General features: G+C 53.6%; 1 protein-coding gene across 1 annotated transcript; it reads right to left on the bottom strand.

Moving 5' to 3' along the window:
- Nucleotides 1-4,357: 4,357 nt before the first annotated feature.
- RHCG (Rh family C glycoprotein) lies at nt 4,358-16,553 on the bottom strand. Its single transcript, XM_053988416.1, has 11 exons — nt 16,467-16,553; nt 12,053-12,433; nt 8,528-8,714; nt 7,918-8,068; nt 7,438-7,585; nt 6,888-7,054; nt 6,075-6,212; nt 5,583-5,719; nt 4,929-5,053; nt 4,673-4,746; nt 4,358-4,578 (listed from the first exon to the last, which is right to left on the bottom strand). Exons 2-11 carry the CDS (start codon nt 12,261-12,263, stop codon nt 4,513-4,515), a joined length of 1,404 nt encoding a protein of 467 aa, XP_053844391.1. The 5' UTR covers nt 12,264-12,433; nt 16,467-16,553; the 3' UTR covers nt 4,358-4,512.
- Between the last annotated feature and the right edge of the window lie 507 nt (nt 16,554-17,060).

The following is a 17,060-nucleotide window of genomic DNA, read 5'->3' as shown; positions in this document are numbered from 1 at the left end:
TGGCAATGCACCCCCACTGCCAGAAACCCACTTCTCCCCACAAAACCAGGGCAGGTGGAGCTGCTTTAACCACTGCCACTGCACACACAGGTAAAATCTGATCCCCAGGCCCAGCACATGCTGCTCTGCCTCTCCCCAGATGCTCTGCATGCCCATACATCTTGGTCATGCACCTTGCCCTGCTCCCTGGCTTTCCTCCTGCTGCCTTGTCCTGCTGCATTCCACTGTCAGCTTGGCTTTAGCCCTGAATCTGCCTCTTTCAGGCTCAGTAGTAGTAGCCCAGGTTATTGTCCAGCACATGCCATGAAGATGGACCTTTGGTGGAACAGCTCTGTGATAGAGAGGAAAACCACCCTAAAGTGGCCCAAACTGATGGGAGGGGGATGGATGCCCAGCGAGCCTGGGGACTGGCCTTCACCTCAGCAAGCTCCTCTTAGTCAGGAATAATTAATTACCTTCTCAAGGATCTTAGCTTCAGCCCTTCCCTGCTCATGCCCCAGCCCAGGAGAAGAGGGAGGAGGAGACGGCAGCGAAGAGGGTAGAGAATTAATTGGACATTGTGTTGGGAATCGCCTCCTGGTTGCTGTCAATCTTGGGAGTGAACAGCCTCTTGTCTCACTCAATAGGAACTTTATATGCTCCTTTAATCCTTCAGTCTGTATTGTCAGAGCTTCCCCCCTCCTCCTGTCTCTCCTTCCCACCACAGGACTTTTGATGACCCCAGCTGTCTGAGGCAATACAAAGAAGCCCCTTAACTAACACCCTGTGATCTATACAGGCAATAAAGAGGGTCCCCTTGACAAGGATTTGCGGGCAGAATATATGCAAATGCTGGGAGGTGCGCGGGTGGGGAGGTGTGCCGGGAAAACCACAGTGCAGAGGGCATGGCTCCTGGCCCTGGGGATGCCGTGGCCCGAGCGGGCATGTGGCACAGGTGAGGGGTGGCCAGAGAAAACCAGGGCTGGCTGGGGCTGGTCGGCCATTGCACACCCTGCCATGGGGTAAAGTAACCAGGAGAGCCCTGTACATCAGGGCTGCAAGGCCGTGCCATCCATGGGCACATAAATGGGGGGCTCCCGGCCCATGCCCCCCTGTGCTTTGCTCCTTGATGGCCACCTCCCGAAGTCAGGAGGCCATGCTCCTTCCCACATTAGCACATGAATGGGGTTAGGGGTGGGGGGGAGGTGTGGAGGGGGGCAAGCCCCCACTGTCCACTCAAGCAAACAATTTGGCTAGCAAATTGACATAATTACAAGGGACAGAGAGAAAAGAAAGGCGAGCCCCCTCCCCTGCGCTCCAGAGGGCCCGACCCCTGCCGAGTTACTTAGACCCTTTGTGCGACTCAATGCTAGGTACTGATGAGGGGACGTATGCCCTTTTCAAGGGCCCTAAGCGACCGGCTGCCCTAATCTGATTACAATTTACAGCGCTCCTTCAGAAGGGGCTGGAGCGGTGCTCACGCAGGCGTGGACACGCCGGCTCGGACACGCACGCGCTCGCCACGGCCCAAAGGTAGGTGGGTAGGCACAGGTGGGAGGATGTGCACAGTGGCACCACGGCCAACACCATGTGAGCATCACCAGCAGCACCTGCAGCGTGGCTTTCAGTGTGCCAGCCGTGCAAGGGCAAGAAGGCTGAGTGCACGGCTGTGGGGACGTGGCTTTGTACGCGTGGGCACGCTGCCAGCAGCAGATACGCAGTGGCCATTGGCTGGGGCGTGCAACGAGCCCGTTTCAGCCCAAATCCGAGGTTGACACCGTGGACGTGCACCCGTGCACACCAACACACACATGGGCACAGATGTAGTAAGCAGGCAAGCCCCCTTGTCCCAGGCAGATCCACAGATGGGAACCCTCTCCACCAAGAGTGGGGGGCAGCAGAGGTGAGCAAAGGCCTCTTGCCAAAATCTCTGCAGCAGCTTGCAGGAGCAGGAGTGCGAGCAAAGCCCACCACCTGCCTATTAAAAGAGGGATTAAACAATGCTGTTCCTCCCCCCACCTCCTCCCTTCTCTCTCTAACATCATCCCCTTGGGGAAACCACCACCTTTACATGAGATTTTCCCTTTTTTTTAACCTCTTTTCTGCTCCGTGCCACAGAGATCCCAGGGGATTAGCAGCCAGGCTGGGCCTTCCAGCCTCCTTGAAGGCAGGTCGTTTCAGCCACCCCCCCCATGGGAACCTGCCCCAGGACAACTTTGGTCAATGGCTCCGGTGCTTCCCAGCCAATTTGTACCACCTAATCCCCGCGAGTATCTACAGCCCCTTTCTCACATGTTCTCCCGCCTGCTGGAGCAGCTCAATCCTCTGCTCTCCACGCTCCCCCGTTGAGAAACCCTCCGTCCACTGCTGGGGCCGCGACCGCACTTCAAACGCGCCAGCCCGATCCCGGCATTGTTTGCCAGGGAATTAAGACTGCACGGCCAGCCCCAGCAAGTGATTTAGGTACTGAGACCAGACTGAGCCCCGCAAGAGCACGGGCAATAAAACGCTTCGCTGCCCAGCAGCCTGGGCAATTTGGGTGTCTTCCCACGAGGAGGAGGCACAGCCCAGAGGGCCAGGGAATTGGGTCAGGGCTTCTTCCTCCAGCATGTGCACATGGGACAGGACTGTCTCCCAGGGCTCACAGTGCTGCCCCACCAGAGATGTGGGTTGGCCACCTTGCTGAAGCAGTGAGGGTCACCCAGTCTTTGCCATTACTGAACCCCATGGACCCTTGTAAGCTGCTGGGAGGAAAGACCAGAGCCCATGAAGGTTGGACACACAGATTATCTGGGACACAGACAGAACATAAATGGTGTGGGATGAAGGGACACCAGTCCAGTCACACAGGAGGAAATGCAGTGCCCAAAAGGTCTGCTTCTGCTTTTAGATTTTGCAGGCTTGTGGGGAAAAGTTTTGGACTCCCTTTCTGAAATGGCATTATCTATGGTGCCTGTCAGTAAACATCCCTGTGGTGGTTTCTGAGGCACTCTCTGGATGAAGCTGTGAGCACAAAATGGCTGTTACATCCCTTTCCCAGTGCAGAGAAGCTGGGATGAGATCTCCCTCCTTCAGCAGATCCCAGCACAGGGAAAACACTTGCCCTACATTTTCACATCCCTTTCTTAGAGAAAGGATGCAGCTCAATGTATGCTTCAGCTTCTGCAGGGATCATTCTCCAGACACCATTTCTGACCCCTGTCAGACCTGCCTTTGCCATCATAAAAGACATATATGATACACCACTTGCTGGCAAGAGGGCTGGAGCTCCTGATGGCCTGGCTACGATATTTCTGAAATTCTCCTTAGCCAACCAGCCCTTTCCCTGCATCCCACACTGCTGCAGTGCTTGAGACCAATCCTATGGAGGATTTTAGGCCTTTTATTAGTCTTTTTTCAGTGGTGAGGTTGTTTCAGGCCAAACGTGTACAGGAGAGAGCGTCTCCCATGCCTGGCTGTCCCTGTCCCCGCCATGGCAGGGGAACACAGTGTTTCGGCACCTCCTCCTCTGTCACAATGTTTTTCAGCTCCACCAAGCAAAGTGTCCAATTAGAGCAGAGCCTCTTGCTTCCATCTTTGCCGACATTTAATTAACATGCTGCTGCTGGCAGCCGCTGACAAATTCCAGAAACATGTTGTAAAGGGTTTTTGTCTTTACCCAGCATGGAAAATGAGGGTGTCATATCCCAAGGGGATGTGAATAGCTACTTTTGACTCCCCCCCTCAGGTGTAAGAATTACAGCTAGATGCAGTGAAGAGACCTATCAGCACTCCTACCTCCTTTCCCCCTCTCCCTTTTCCTTCCCTGCTCCTCATATTATATCATCCTGGAAAACATGCAGGATTTTAGGCCTGGTTTTCATCCCTGCTTCCTCCAGCTCTGGCTGAAGGCAAAAAAAGAGGAAAGGGTCCTGTCAGTCTGTGCTGTACATGCAAACAAGGTTCCCAAGGAGCTGATGGAGGCCTTGGTAGGGCAGTTCAAGGGAAGGTGATGGCAGAGGCCATCATGCAGAAGTGTAGCTGGACTCACAGACAGCCCTCACCACCACCGTGGATGGCAGAATGAGTAGAGGCTCAGCTGCTGCACCCCAACATCCCCTCCTCAAAAAGAACCAGCCCAGCCTGTGCTTCCCACCGTGGGGCTGTCATCTCAAGGTGCCAGCTCCCAAACCAAATACCTCCCCAGACTGCATTATCTAATACATTGCCTAATACACCCAGCCTCCGTTGCCACCGTTCGTGCCTCCACTTTGTCCCCAGGGCACCTGGAGTGTCCCAGCACCTCTGCTTTGCCCCGGGCAGCCAAGAGCTCTCCTGGCAGCTGCTGTGCCGCACATCCCATCCCGCTCGGCCGCTGACACACGGCAGCACAGGCCTGGAAAGAAGAACACGACTTTATTATATCCACAGCAGCTCGTTCCAAAAGCGGCAGAGGAGGGCAGAGCCCTGTCGTCACGGGGAGAAGAGGATCCTTCGGCCCGGCAGCGGGGCGAGGTCCTGCGGCGGGGACGGCGGCCGGCGGCGGGGCGCGGCTCAGGGCGAGGCGGGCTTGTCGGGGTTGTGCATGTGGTACACGTCGCTCTCCTCGTCCTCCGGCACCTGCGGCAGAGCCCCCTGAGCCCCCCGGGCCGGGCCGCGGGCCGACAGCGCCATCTCGTGCCCCCCGCCCCGCTCCCGCCCGCGCCCCCCTCACCTCCCAGTAAATGTCATCCTCGAAGCAGTTCTCGGCCGCGGCGTCCCCCCAGATGGGCAGCTTCAGGATGCCCCCTGCGAGGAGGAGGGCAGGGCGGTGGGCACGGGGGGATGCGGGTGGTCCACCCAAGGGGGCAAACGCAGCCCTGGCACAGCGCTCGGTGCCGTCCCCCCGGGATGCATGCGGCACATGGATGCCGCTGTTTCAGCTGCAGGCTGGCTCAGCGCTCCCCTCTCCGTGCTCCCCTCCGGCTTACCCACGATGCCCCCCCCAGCAAATGCCATCAGCAGAGACACCACGATGCCGGCTGCCTGGAACCCTCCCTGGATGCTGGGTGTCCGCCTCTGGTACACGCCCGTGAAGTCAAACGCCTTGATGAACCTGCCGAGGGCAGAAATAGTGATTGCCCCTGGCAGGAGGCATTCCCTGGCTCCAGAGGAACCATGCTGCCCTGCTCTCTTGGGAACTCTTCCCTAGCCCCATCCCTCTTCTGCAGTGGACCAGGAGAGTGTTGCAATGACCAAAACACCGCTCGCTTCTTTCTCTGACCCCTGGCAAAGCTGTACCAAGGAGGAGCCCAAAATATAAACATTCTCTTTGTAATTCAGGCCTTTAGCCTTACCTGACCCCACAAAACAGTGCAGGGGAGAGGGAGAAGCACTTCTCTCCCCATTGTGGCCCAGGATAATGCCAAACAGCGGGACTGTGGCTCACTTTATGAGGCCACCAAGAGTCAGCTGCATGAGGCTACAATTCAGTAAGCCAAACACAGTCAGTGCACCCCATGTTTTTGAGGGATAACTCTGGGTAACTCTGAACTATTAACAAAAGCTGTTATTTGCTCCCTGCTCCCAGCCCACAGAGCTTCAGGTAAAATCTATTCTCAGGGAAGATTTTCAAGCCATCTTACCCTTCCTTTCCATACACATCCTCCGTGGCTGCAGCTGCTGTGATGGCCCCCACAATGCCCCCAATAAGGCCTGGCATGGCGTGGAGGTTGTGGATGCCACATGTGTCCTGAATGTGCAACCTAGACTCCAAAAAAGGCTGAGGGGAAAGGAAGTAGAGAGAGATCAGGGAGTTGAGCGTGGATCTGGAAAGGATTAGCTCCTTCCATGGGAGACTGGGATAAGCAGAGAAAGAGGAGAGATACTGTGTCCCATTAAAGAGCTAAAAGCTTGTAGACAAAGATGTGAGCCAAGCTCAAGATAAACTAACAACATATCCTCCAAACATGCTCCTGTTGGGAATCTGAAACTTCCTGAGCATTTTTGGGCCGTAAAAGGAGACAGAAGTGCATCTCATAAGGGATTCTGGAAAGCAGGAACCGTCAAAGGGAAATGAATGCATTTCTGGTCTCCTCAGCAGGACCAGGGCTGCAGCCCCCTCGAGCAGCACTCACCGTGAAGTAGACATACCCCACCGTGGACACGATGCCAGAGATGGAGCCGACAATGAGGGAGCCGTACGGAGTCAGCATCATCTCGGCGCTGGTGCCCACGGCCACGCCGCCGGCCAGTGTGGCATTCTGGATATGGACCTGCAGGAGCAACCACTCTGCCTTGGCATCTCAGGGAGATTGCAATTGCTCAGGGATGGTGCAAATGGCAAAGTGGGAGAATCAGCTCTGAAAATGTTTCCAGAGGAAATATCAGGGCCCATTTTCCTACTTGGTGGTGAAAAACAAGAAAAGAACAAGCAGCTTCTGTCTGTAGCACAGGTGCACATAGACTCCCACTCCCTGTACCACACACGTTCTTTGCATCTACAGATATGGGTGGGGAGTTGTGATGAGATGGAAAATGTCTCACCCGTGTGTCATGCAAGCTCTGTTGTCACAGAGACATGTCACCCACACATCCAACACGTACAAGTCAGCTCCCCGATTGCTCATGAGCTGCTGCACAGGCCTTGTTTGATGGGGAGCGCTGCCAAAAAGGGCTCTGCAACGTGCCCAGCAGAGCAAGTCCAGTCCCTGCTCTGACTTGGGTCCACCACAGGCAGGGCATCACCCCACACCTCAAGCCCTGAGGACCCATTCCCACTTTCTTATTCAATATAGCTTCAGAGTTTCTGCCTGGATGCTGGTTTCACCATCATACCCAGAAACCCTGTGTCTGTTCAGCAAAACACAAGTGCCAGCTGTTTCCTAGACCCTTGATCAACCTCATTACATGTCCCTGGGGCAGTGCAGGGCTCTCTGCTCCCATCTTACCATGTCAAGCTTGCCCTTCTTTTGCAGCATGCTGGAGAAGGCCATGGTGGTGAGGACACAGGCAGCCAGTGAGCAGTAGGTGTTAATGGCAGACCGGTGCTGGGCATCCCCGTGATCAGAAATGGCTGAGTTAAAACTGGGCCAGTACATCCACAGGTACAGGGTACCTGGTGGGATGGGGCACATGGGACGAGGAAGAGAAAGGGAAAAGAGAGAATACAAGGATTGAAAAAAAACCCTCTTCTGCACAGGGGGACGTTACATCCCGTAGTCCTGCTTCCCCAGATCCACACCCTGCATGGTAAGACCAGCATCAGGAAAGGCTGGCAGAGAAAGGGAACCAAAATGCATCCTTATCTTCCCAGGTACCACCTCAGTCCAGCTGAGATTAAGGGAGCTGAGTAACTCTGAAATGTGAAAGACCTCTGGGATACAGAGCTCCTCAACTCCATATCCTGGTTTCAGTTTTTCCCGGAGACACAGGAGGAGCCAGCCCTGTGCAGCCGAGTGCTCCCCATGCAGCAGCACCCCGAGCTGAGGGCTGACTCACCGATCATGGCAAAGAGGTCGGAGTGGTACACGGAGCCCTGCTTGTCCTTGCTCTGCTCCAGGTTGGGTCTGTACAGGATCCGTGTCACCGTGAGGCCAAAGTAGGCTCCGAAGGTGTGAATGGTCATGGAGCCACCTGCATCCTTTACCTGCAGCCATGGGAAAACAGAGGTTTGCCTCAGCAATCGCCACTCATTCTGGAGCTGAGGCCTGATTTGCATCCTGCCCAGCTTGTCTGCACACTTGACAGAGGGACCTGAATTGCCAGGCTTATGTGTAAAACCCCAGAAGATCTCCCTTCCCAGGGAAGTACGACCCACTGCCCCTCTCCTTCACAATCTGCCTACTTTTGCTGCCTGAATTCTTGCATTTTTCATGCTTATGAAGGCAGTGGCTTGGTGGAGCCATAGCAAAGGCAGACAGTTTGGAGAGGTGCAGAGAGGAAGGAGCAGAACAAAGCAGGTACTACCTAAAGCCTTACATGAAGAAGGTTGAGGAGGATGTACTCATTCACTGAAAAGAGTGTGACTTGAAACAAAGTCATGACAAGGAGCTGTATGGGGCTGGTTTTTCCCAGGATGGCCCCAAAGGCAATGCACACAGAGCCCACGCAGAAATCAGCATTGATCAGGCTGAAAAAAGGGAAGGAAAATTCTGGTTTAATAAGGAAATACTTCTCTGTAAATCACTCTTACCCACCCCCAGCTCTAGAGATCCCACCTGAAGAGGAAGTAGTGATTAGGAGACATCCCTGGATTTCCCACTGACCTTCCTCCCACCCCTACACCCCCACATTATTCAGGTAAGGTGGATGATACATGTTCTCAGCACTGACATCCGTGGTGCCTGGCTCGGCACTAAGGGGTGACACTCATCTCAAGTTTCCCTTTGAGCAGTACCACCACAATGGCAGGTACCTTTGGACTAGAAGATGGAAAGCAAGTGGAAGTATGTGGAAAGAAAGCAACAGTTTAGAGACTGATTTGCATTTGACATAAGTGAGGGACAGTGTTGCCAACTGCTTGGCTCTCATTCCAGCTCTTCCACTGGCCAGGCCAGAGGTGCCACCCCAGAGCCCAGCTCCTCCTTACTTCTCCACTCCAATGAGGATCTTCCCATCCTTGAAAGAGTGGAACCAGCCTTGCATCAGGAGAGCCCACTGGATCCCAAAGGCAGCGAGGAGGAAATTGAAACCCACAGCTCCGAATCCATAGCGCTTGAGGAAGGTCATGAGGAAGCCAAAGCCCACAAAGATCATCACATGGACATCCTGGAAAGCTGTGCAGAGGGAAGGGACTGTCAGCTCTGTGGGGACAGCAGGGCTGCAAGTGCCACATGCATTTGGTGTTGAAAAGAAAATAATTACATCAGTAGCAGTAAGGGAAAAAATCAAGAGAAAATGTGTGTTTGCCTCATGTCCCCATGTTTCTAAATCTGAAAATGGCTCAGCTTTTAGAAACTGGCTTTTGGTTAAAAGGCTCAGCCTTTAAAGTAAATGTTTACTAAAAGCTGTGTGAAAAAGAAGACCTGAGAGTAATGGAGTGTACAAAGGAAAATATTTTTCTATTCAGATTGTTTTTTCTCCTTTTGTGAAAAACTCAAAACCGTAATGCGAAATGACCAGTAGAGTTTTGTTAAAACACATAAATGGTCATTTTGGGTAGGTCCATTCAGTGCAGGGTTCTGGTGATGGCTCAGAGCAAGGAGAGCACAAGAACAAGGAAAGTTTACAAATACATTTTTAAATGCTTCGGCAAAGTACCCTTGAGAGCAGAAACCCACCGTGTGAGATTTTTAGTGCTTAAACCAGAGAGACCCAGTTCTTCCCACTAATGGTCAGACCTACTCACCCAAGCCCCTCAGATGCCCTTCCCTGGGGGAAACCAGATCTGTGTGAGCCTCTTAAAAGACCTTCTTGGTGCAGTAAACCTACTGAACTTTTTAGTGCTGCACCTTTCTATCAGATAAGCATTGCTTTGCAATTAAGTGAGCTGAAACGCTTGCATACTTACAAATTGAACCATGCAAACCCTAACACTGCAGGCCACTCAGCCAATGGAAAGAACAGGAGACCCCAAGGCTGGGAACCCCCTTGGGAGACTCCTGCCAGCAAACCCATGCTGCAGAGCAGATAAATAGAGCAGTGATGGAGCTAAACCAGAATGTTCTGCATTTTGCAGTCCACAAATCATTATAGCCACTACATCCACCAAAGTCTGTGCACTCAGAGAAAGTGTAAGCTCAGGGCAAAGGAAATTCTGTGGCTGCAAGTCTGCTCTACCCTGAAACTGTGCTGAAATCCATCAGACCCTGGTCCATTTCCACAGGGCTTATATCTGCTACTTCCACTGAGGGCGAGTGAAGACTTGCATGAAGCGCAGCTCTGCAGAAGCTGAGAGTTTTGTCCTTTTGTGCTTTAGAAGACCTTGCAACATGTTTAAGGATGAGCATTTGGACAGGCTTAAGCCATGTAGTGCCATGCTAATCTGATTGTTTTTAAAAATGCCCCCCATGTCTATGAAAACACTCTTTAAAAAGGAAGGAGATGAGATCTGCAGCTGGCACTGTTCAGCAGAGGTCACTTCCAAAGCACTTCTCCACATGTCCTAAGAACCAATCTTAGTTACTGTGGTTTTACCACACAATCCCATGGACTTTCCCTCTGCAGCTGTATTTATTTCCCCTCTCTCTTTTCCAGTGTAAGCAGCACAATATAAGCTAGATTAATCTGCTGCCATTTGCATCATATATTTATTCTTTCATCCTAAAAGCAGAAATACACAGGTCAGAGTTAAAGCTGTGGACTGTGTGCCTTCCAAAAACCCAGAGGATCCCACTCTGTGTTGGACCCTGTATGAACTCAGGAGGAAGAGCAGATCTTTCTTTAAACCACACCCAATCTAAAACCTTTTCCTAACCCTTGCCTTTGTTTTCCCTTAGTAGGAATAACACTGTTATCATTCAGAGGCAGTACAGGCATTGCCATGCCCTACAGGTTTTGTAAGCCTGCTTTTGTGGCAGGACAATTGCCATAACTATCAAGAATAAGTGTTTGGGCTTTGGGAACGCTCCCATTTCTTTTCCCCTAGAGAGCAGATGAGTCACTGATTATGGAATCTCCATGTGCAATCCCAAATGAGAAGGAATTGTCACATTGACTGGACCTGGCAATGGGCACCACTGACACAACCACATATTGGCTTCCTGAAACCAGGACAACTTCCCTCTGCCTCCCTTCCCAATCTTCTCTGGCTTGGAGGACCTGTTCATTTATCACTCTAATCCCTCTGCCACTGCAGACAGGTGCTGTGGACAGCACTGCTCGCAGATACGTTGGTACAAATGATCTTCGGGTGACCAACCACCACAGTCTTCTGAGCAGCACTGGATGGACACAAGGATTAAAATTCCAGGGCTTGGCCACCTTGTCATGTTCATCCATCTTTGCAGAGAGAAAAGATTTCTGCTTAGATAAGGGAGAAAGAACAGCTGTGCTTTTGGGCACGTGAGCCCTTCCTCAGGTCTGAAACAGAAATGTATTTCAAAGCTAAACTGAGCAGTTGCCCTTAGACTGATTTAGTTGTGTTGAATCCATCTTGCCATTTGAGGGGGAATATTTGGCACTGCAGAGCAGGAGTGGGATATGAGGACAGAAGAGATGTCACTTCCTTAGCTCCTACACACTCTTTCTTGGGCTCCTGATGTCCTCCCAGCACACCAGTGACAAGAGCAGCCCTCAGGCACTGCTGCTGCTTCACGCCAACCTGTGTGGGGCTGGTCCCAAGGGCAGATGTCCAGGGAGAGCCCAGGGCAGCCGCGACCGTACATGAACCTGGAGGCTGACTGAGCAGTGGGTTTCCGTAAGCAAACCCTTTTCTCAACTAGCTAATCCTCAGCAGCCACAGGTTGCTATAGCTCCTTTGATTTAGCAGGTGTTTTTAATGGAAATGTTCTAAATAGATGCATGACTCAGGCCTGTTGCTTCCTTGGAAACAATTGCCTACAGAAGCAGCCTGTTCTGAAAGGCTCACAAAGATGACCAGCCCTGGAGATCAAAGCCACCCAGAGGCACTGGATGGCCAGAAGAGCTTTAACCTTCTGAATAATTTCTGTGCCACTATGATGCAGAGACTCAAGAACCCTGGGAACCTGGCAGCTTAGGAGGACTGTGGCACTGAAATGCCAGTAGCTAAAGGGTAATTCACAAGTGAGGGGGTGGACGGAGGAAGAGGAGGAAGATGTCACAGGATCTCGACAGCCGTTCCTCTGTGAGCACAGAAAGGCTTGCTCTGATCCAAGGCTGAGGGAGGGGGCAGAAAGCTGAAACTTGCAGAGTGTTGGGAACACGTCAGCCCTATTCCTGGAAAAAAAACGTCACGGTACCCTGCTGACAGAGCCTCAAGGCACCGGAGGGCCATGAGGCTTTTCTCTGGTTCTTTGGTGAACCCCAAGCCAGCCTCAAGGCAAGAGCACGGCTTTCTAGCAATTGGTGGGGACAGCGCCTCTGACAGGCTCTGCCACAGCACAGGACAGGATGGATGGGATAGAACGGGTTGGGATGGGATGGATGGGATGGGGACCAGCCAGCACAAGGATTAGGCTTCCAGAATACTCACAGGGGTATCGGAAGTAGAAATCGTTCTCTATGTCACTGGTCAGGTTCATCTCTCGTTTCTCCTCCTCCCAGTGTGCATCAGCTTCAGCACCGAAGCGCACGAAGACCCCGAAGAGGACGATCATGGCCACCTCCCAGAGGAGGCACACGAGCGGGAGCCGCCAGCGCATGTTCGTGTTCTTCGCCATGCCTTGGTGCCTCGGCCTGTCCATCCGCAGGGACTCCGGGGGACTGTCGAGCCGCGTCCCCCGCGCCCGCCCCAGGCCGGACACATATATAGGTCGGAGAGGGCGAGGTGGGGCCCAGGGAGGTGCCTCCGGCAGGATCACATTTCAGAGCACTGGAGCTTCGGTAGGGTTGTTCCTCTAACCCACCTGCCGCCCTGGGAGGAGGGACAGGCTTCAGCACCTTTCCTCCGAGCTGCTCCGAGCACCTCTGAGCCCTGCCTCCACGGGGACGAGCAGATGTGGAGGCCAGCGTGACTGGGGAGTGGAGCCAGAGCGTCCAGCCCCCTGCTCTGCCCAGTCCCACACCCCTTCCCTGCCCCTGGCCGGAGAACCTTGATCCCTGCTCCCCTCCCTCCTGGCTCTGGGTGCTCCCCTCACCCCCTCCCCAGCTCTGAGATTGCCCTTCCCCAGCTGGCACTGTTGGTGAAGGCACTGCCCTTTGCTCCAGCCCTTGCCTTTTGGAAAAGCAGCTGAGGTGCAGAATGGGAGGAAGAGGAAGGTGTGCGCTTCAAACCAGGTACCGAGATCCTGCATGAGTGCACAGACACGTGATGGCCCCGCCAAGGCTGTAAGGATGTTCAAGTGACACATGTTCTATAATTTCCCAAAGTGATTTGCCCAGAGCATCCTCCTGGCAAAGCAAGCATAACCAGGGCAACACTGTGAGATGGTGCTGGAGGCCTAAACAGCCCCTCCTCTGGTATGGTTTTCCTTTAATTAACAAACATAAACACAAAAGTCCATTTTTCCTACTGTTTTGAATTATATGCTCTTTCCCCAAAGAGCCAGACAAGTCCTTCAAACGGATCCCAGCTCCTTCCTCTGCCTGCAGATCCCTGGGTTGCCTGTCAGTCTTCAAGAGATGAAAGACTGCAGCCCAGGCAAGCTGCCCAAATTTGCTGATGGCATCTAATTGTGGCCCGCAGGCTGAGCAAGCAGCACTGATTTTGGTGTTGATTAGGCAATAATTTGAGTTTATTATTTTTTCTTGTGTGCTTTCTTCTCAAAATGACAGATGGCAGAAAAATGCTGTGGATGGTCTTGAAGAGACTGACGGCCACACAAAATCATTCTCCAACCTCATTTGAACCCGTGCAGGCAGCAGGATTGAGACAGCGTTGGGAAGAAGAGAGGAGCCCATCTGCCTTAGCCCTTACCCCGCATGAGCAGAGCTCCATGTGACTGGGGCCACTTTTTGGGGACGCCTAAAGCGAGTGGATTTTGCTGTTGTCTGAAGGACGAGCTCCCCCTCGAGCAATGCTGCTCAGGGTGTGGTTTTGGGTCTCCCATTACACAGGGTGTCTGCAGGGCTGTCTCAGCCGTACACGCCAGGATACAAAAGATCTCCAGCTAGAAGGAACCTGAAATCCCCAAACAATACTTGATCTCTAATTGCTGGAACACTGTTGACAGTTGCATGTTCTCGTGCCAGCTACGTGCTAAGAGTGGTATTCTGCCCTGCCCTAGAGCAGCCTTTAGTCAGCTCGAAAAAGGCAGCACAGAGGAGCGTTTTAAAACAAAGGGGGACTTGCTTAGGTACTGTAGCCACCGGCAGCTACACTTTGTGATTACTTGAGCAGAAGAGGAACTGCAGAGCTTATCTAATCTATGCCATCACTGAAATGGCAGGGTCTCCAGAAAAGCAGCTTGCAAAGCCCTTGTGCAGACCCCAGAGGCAGCAGTTCTGTCCCACCTGCTGTCCCCAGCCCCTCCTCCCATGTGTGGAGGCCAGGAACAAAGGCTAATGGCTTTTCTGCTGGCCTGATAGTCTCACCTTGCTGCACTGCCCCTCCTTATCAACCTGCAGATCAGCACTTTGTCACTGCAGTCCCATCAGGGCTGGCATGCTCCACTGGCTGTCCATGCTGTGAGAGCCCATTAAAGGACCAGCTTCTCTCCAGGCTCCTTTTCAGGCCCAGGATAACACTGGGAAGGCTGATGGGGCTGTGCCAGCACATGTGTCTGCAGCAGTGCTGGCAGAGCACTTCCTACAGTGGGTTAGACCAGCACTGCATCCACCCTACAAGGGTGGTAGGACACACAGGGCAGGTTTCACCATGCCTCAGTCACAAATATCGAGGTGCTTAAATGCCCTGTTGGAAACTTCAGGCTGGTGTGAGCTTGCTCCACCACAGAATTTTGCCCATTGTGTCCAGCACCCACAAGAGCTGCAAGCTTTCCCCCCAAAAAACCTCTGGGATGACGCTGGGGGAGAAGGAACATTTGCCTTTCTGCTCAAGAGATGTGGGACCAGGTCTGGCAGTGTCCAGATCTTAGTTACCTTGGGTGAGGGCTGTACAGTACTGGTCCCAGCTGGCTCTCTCCCAGTTTCTCACTTTTATGAGCACTAAGTATATTTGAAAGATGTAGAGACAAAATCTAAAGCGCAGAAATCCTTCCCTCTTGCCTGGAGGCCTTGGGGCAGCTTCACCCTGGACAGGAGGGAATGGGTGCTCCCCAGAATCTGTGCTCAAAGCAGCCACTACCAGTGGCCTTTGGGCACATGGGGTGAAGAAGGCACCAGAGAATGAGGATTTGGGGAGTCTTGGAAGCCTTGATGCAGCACAAGTGAGGCTCTGGGCATTGCCCAGTATCAAAGGTGACTTGTTGCTTGTTCAGGTCCTTGAGGAGTGACCTGAAAGCAAAGCATCTGAGTCAATACAAAACAAAACTTTTTTTCAGGCAAGAAAGGCTAACAAACTTTCCACTGGGGCAGGACAGAGTGGTGGTATGAGTGGAGATCAAACAGTTCACTTAGCTCTGGGCTTTCTCATCCCTTTTTTCAGCTCCCACCATTAAGTATCCCTTGGAAACAGGACAAAATAAAGCGAGACTTTTTTAACCTAAAAAAAAAATCTTATCTGGATCAAAGTGACAACCACACATGAGCCAAATTCACAAATTATTTTTCTTGTGCCCTCTCCTTCCTCCCAAGAAACAGTATTTATCAGCAAGTAAATGATTGTCCAGAAAGAACCCAAGGACTGTTTGAGAGGGAAGTCGGTGTCCTTGTGGAGCAGGCAGAGAGGGCAAATGTCTGTGAAAGCAGCACAAACACGGGACAGCACAAGAAGCAGGGGTGTGAGCAGCTCTGGCTGTCACACTGGGAAACACTGTCACTGGGCTCAGCCAACACCTCTGCTGGCCTTCCCAAGAGCTGGGTAGGCTTCCAGAGCAAATACACTGAGGTGGGCAGGAAAGGAGAAGGGGTTTGAGTAGCTAGCAGCAGTTCCTGTGTTGGAAGCTGTCAGACTTTGCTGGGAAACTCCCCTTTGCCCTGGGTTTGTTTCGGGTCCCAGGTGGAGTGTGATAAGGCAGGTTTTGGTCACACTCTGCTAAGCGTCCTCAGCAGACCGCTGGGACAGATGCCAGTGGCTGGACAATGGCAGTGACATGGTGTGGCTGGCTCTTCTTCAGGGCTCAGACAGCAGAGCGAGGTCAAGCAGCACGAGATGTCAGCCCAGGGGCAGGAGAAGGGGGCGCACATCCCCAAGGCTGCAGGCTGCACTTTTCCAGGGACACCTGTTGTCCTTCTCTTGCTCTTGGTGGCAGGTTACTCCTGCCCACCCGAGTGGATCAGCTCCTGGTTCCAGCTCATTAAACCCACTTGTGTTCACAGTCACCAGCAGAGCCGAACGGGCCCTTTAGTGCCCCTTGTCTTTGTTGCTCTATAAATACCACTGGCTGCTGGTGACACTGGTTTGGGCTGGGGTGTTCAAGCTCTGGAGGTGAGGGTGGAGCAGACACCTGGGTGGGGATGCTCCGTGGGGATTCCTCTGCTGTTACCCACTGTGATCACACCGTGACCGCTGACACCATGGGGACAGACGTGCTTCCAGCCCTGCAGAGAGGGGCTGCTCCTGGGCAAGGCAGCTGATGACAGCTCAGGGTCTGTGTCCTCCACAAGCATCCTGCCCTGACCCTACACTTTTTCATAGAATCATCATGTTTGGAAGAGGCGTTTACAATCAAGTCTAACCATCAACAGAGCATTATCACTGTAACCCCCAAACCATGTCACCCAGCGCCAGATCCAGATGCCTCTTGGGCACCTCCAGGGATGGTGACTCCACCACTTCCCTGCCCAACCTGTTTCAATGTCCGGTTTTTTTTTTTTTTTTTGTTTTGTTTTTTTTGTTTTTTTTTTTTTTTGGCAATATGTAATCTGAATTTGAATCTGAATTTTACCATGCGGGCCCTGGGCTATCCCTGCTGTCCTCCAGGGAGGCTCGGGAAGGAGGATGCCGGATCGGCAGGACCCTTGTGTGCCGCTGTGCCTGCGGCCCGCGGGCGGCAGCGGGGATGGGGAGGGGCCGGTGGGCGGGCAGCCGCGGTCCTCTCGCGGCACCGGAGGAGCCTGCGGGGCGCAGGCCGGGCGGGACCGGGCCGGTGTCGCGGCTCGGCCCCGGGTCCCGCTCGGGGACGCCGCCGTGCCCGGCACGCCCCGCCGCCCCGCCCTGCTGACGTCATACCGCACACTGCATGACGTCACCACCACGCGCGCCCTGCCGGCTTTAAATTTTAAACCGGTGGCGGCGCCCAATCGGCTCGGGCTGCGCGCGGGCCCCGGCCCCCTCCGTCACTGCCCTCCGCCAATGGGATGGCAGCACTCTCCGCGCGGCTGGCCAATCAGCAGCGAGCACCCCTCTCACCGCCCCCACCGCTCCGCCCTCCCGCTCCCCGTTCTCCGCCAATGGGAGAGGGAGGCGCGGGGAGTGGGCGTGGCGGGCGCTCCGCGGCAGCCAATGGGAGCCCGCGCTAGGCGAGGGCGCGAGCGGCCGT

The sequence above is a fragment of the Vidua macroura genome, chromosome 12 (assembly GCF_024509145.1).
Source record: "Vidua macroura isolate BioBank_ID:100142 chromosome 12, ASM2450914v1, whole genome shotgun sequence".
Taxonomy (NCBI): domain Eukaryota; kingdom Metazoa; phylum Chordata; class Aves; order Passeriformes; family Viduidae; genus Vidua; species Vidua macroura.
This window is presented reverse-complemented; position numbering and strand designations above follow the sequence as displayed.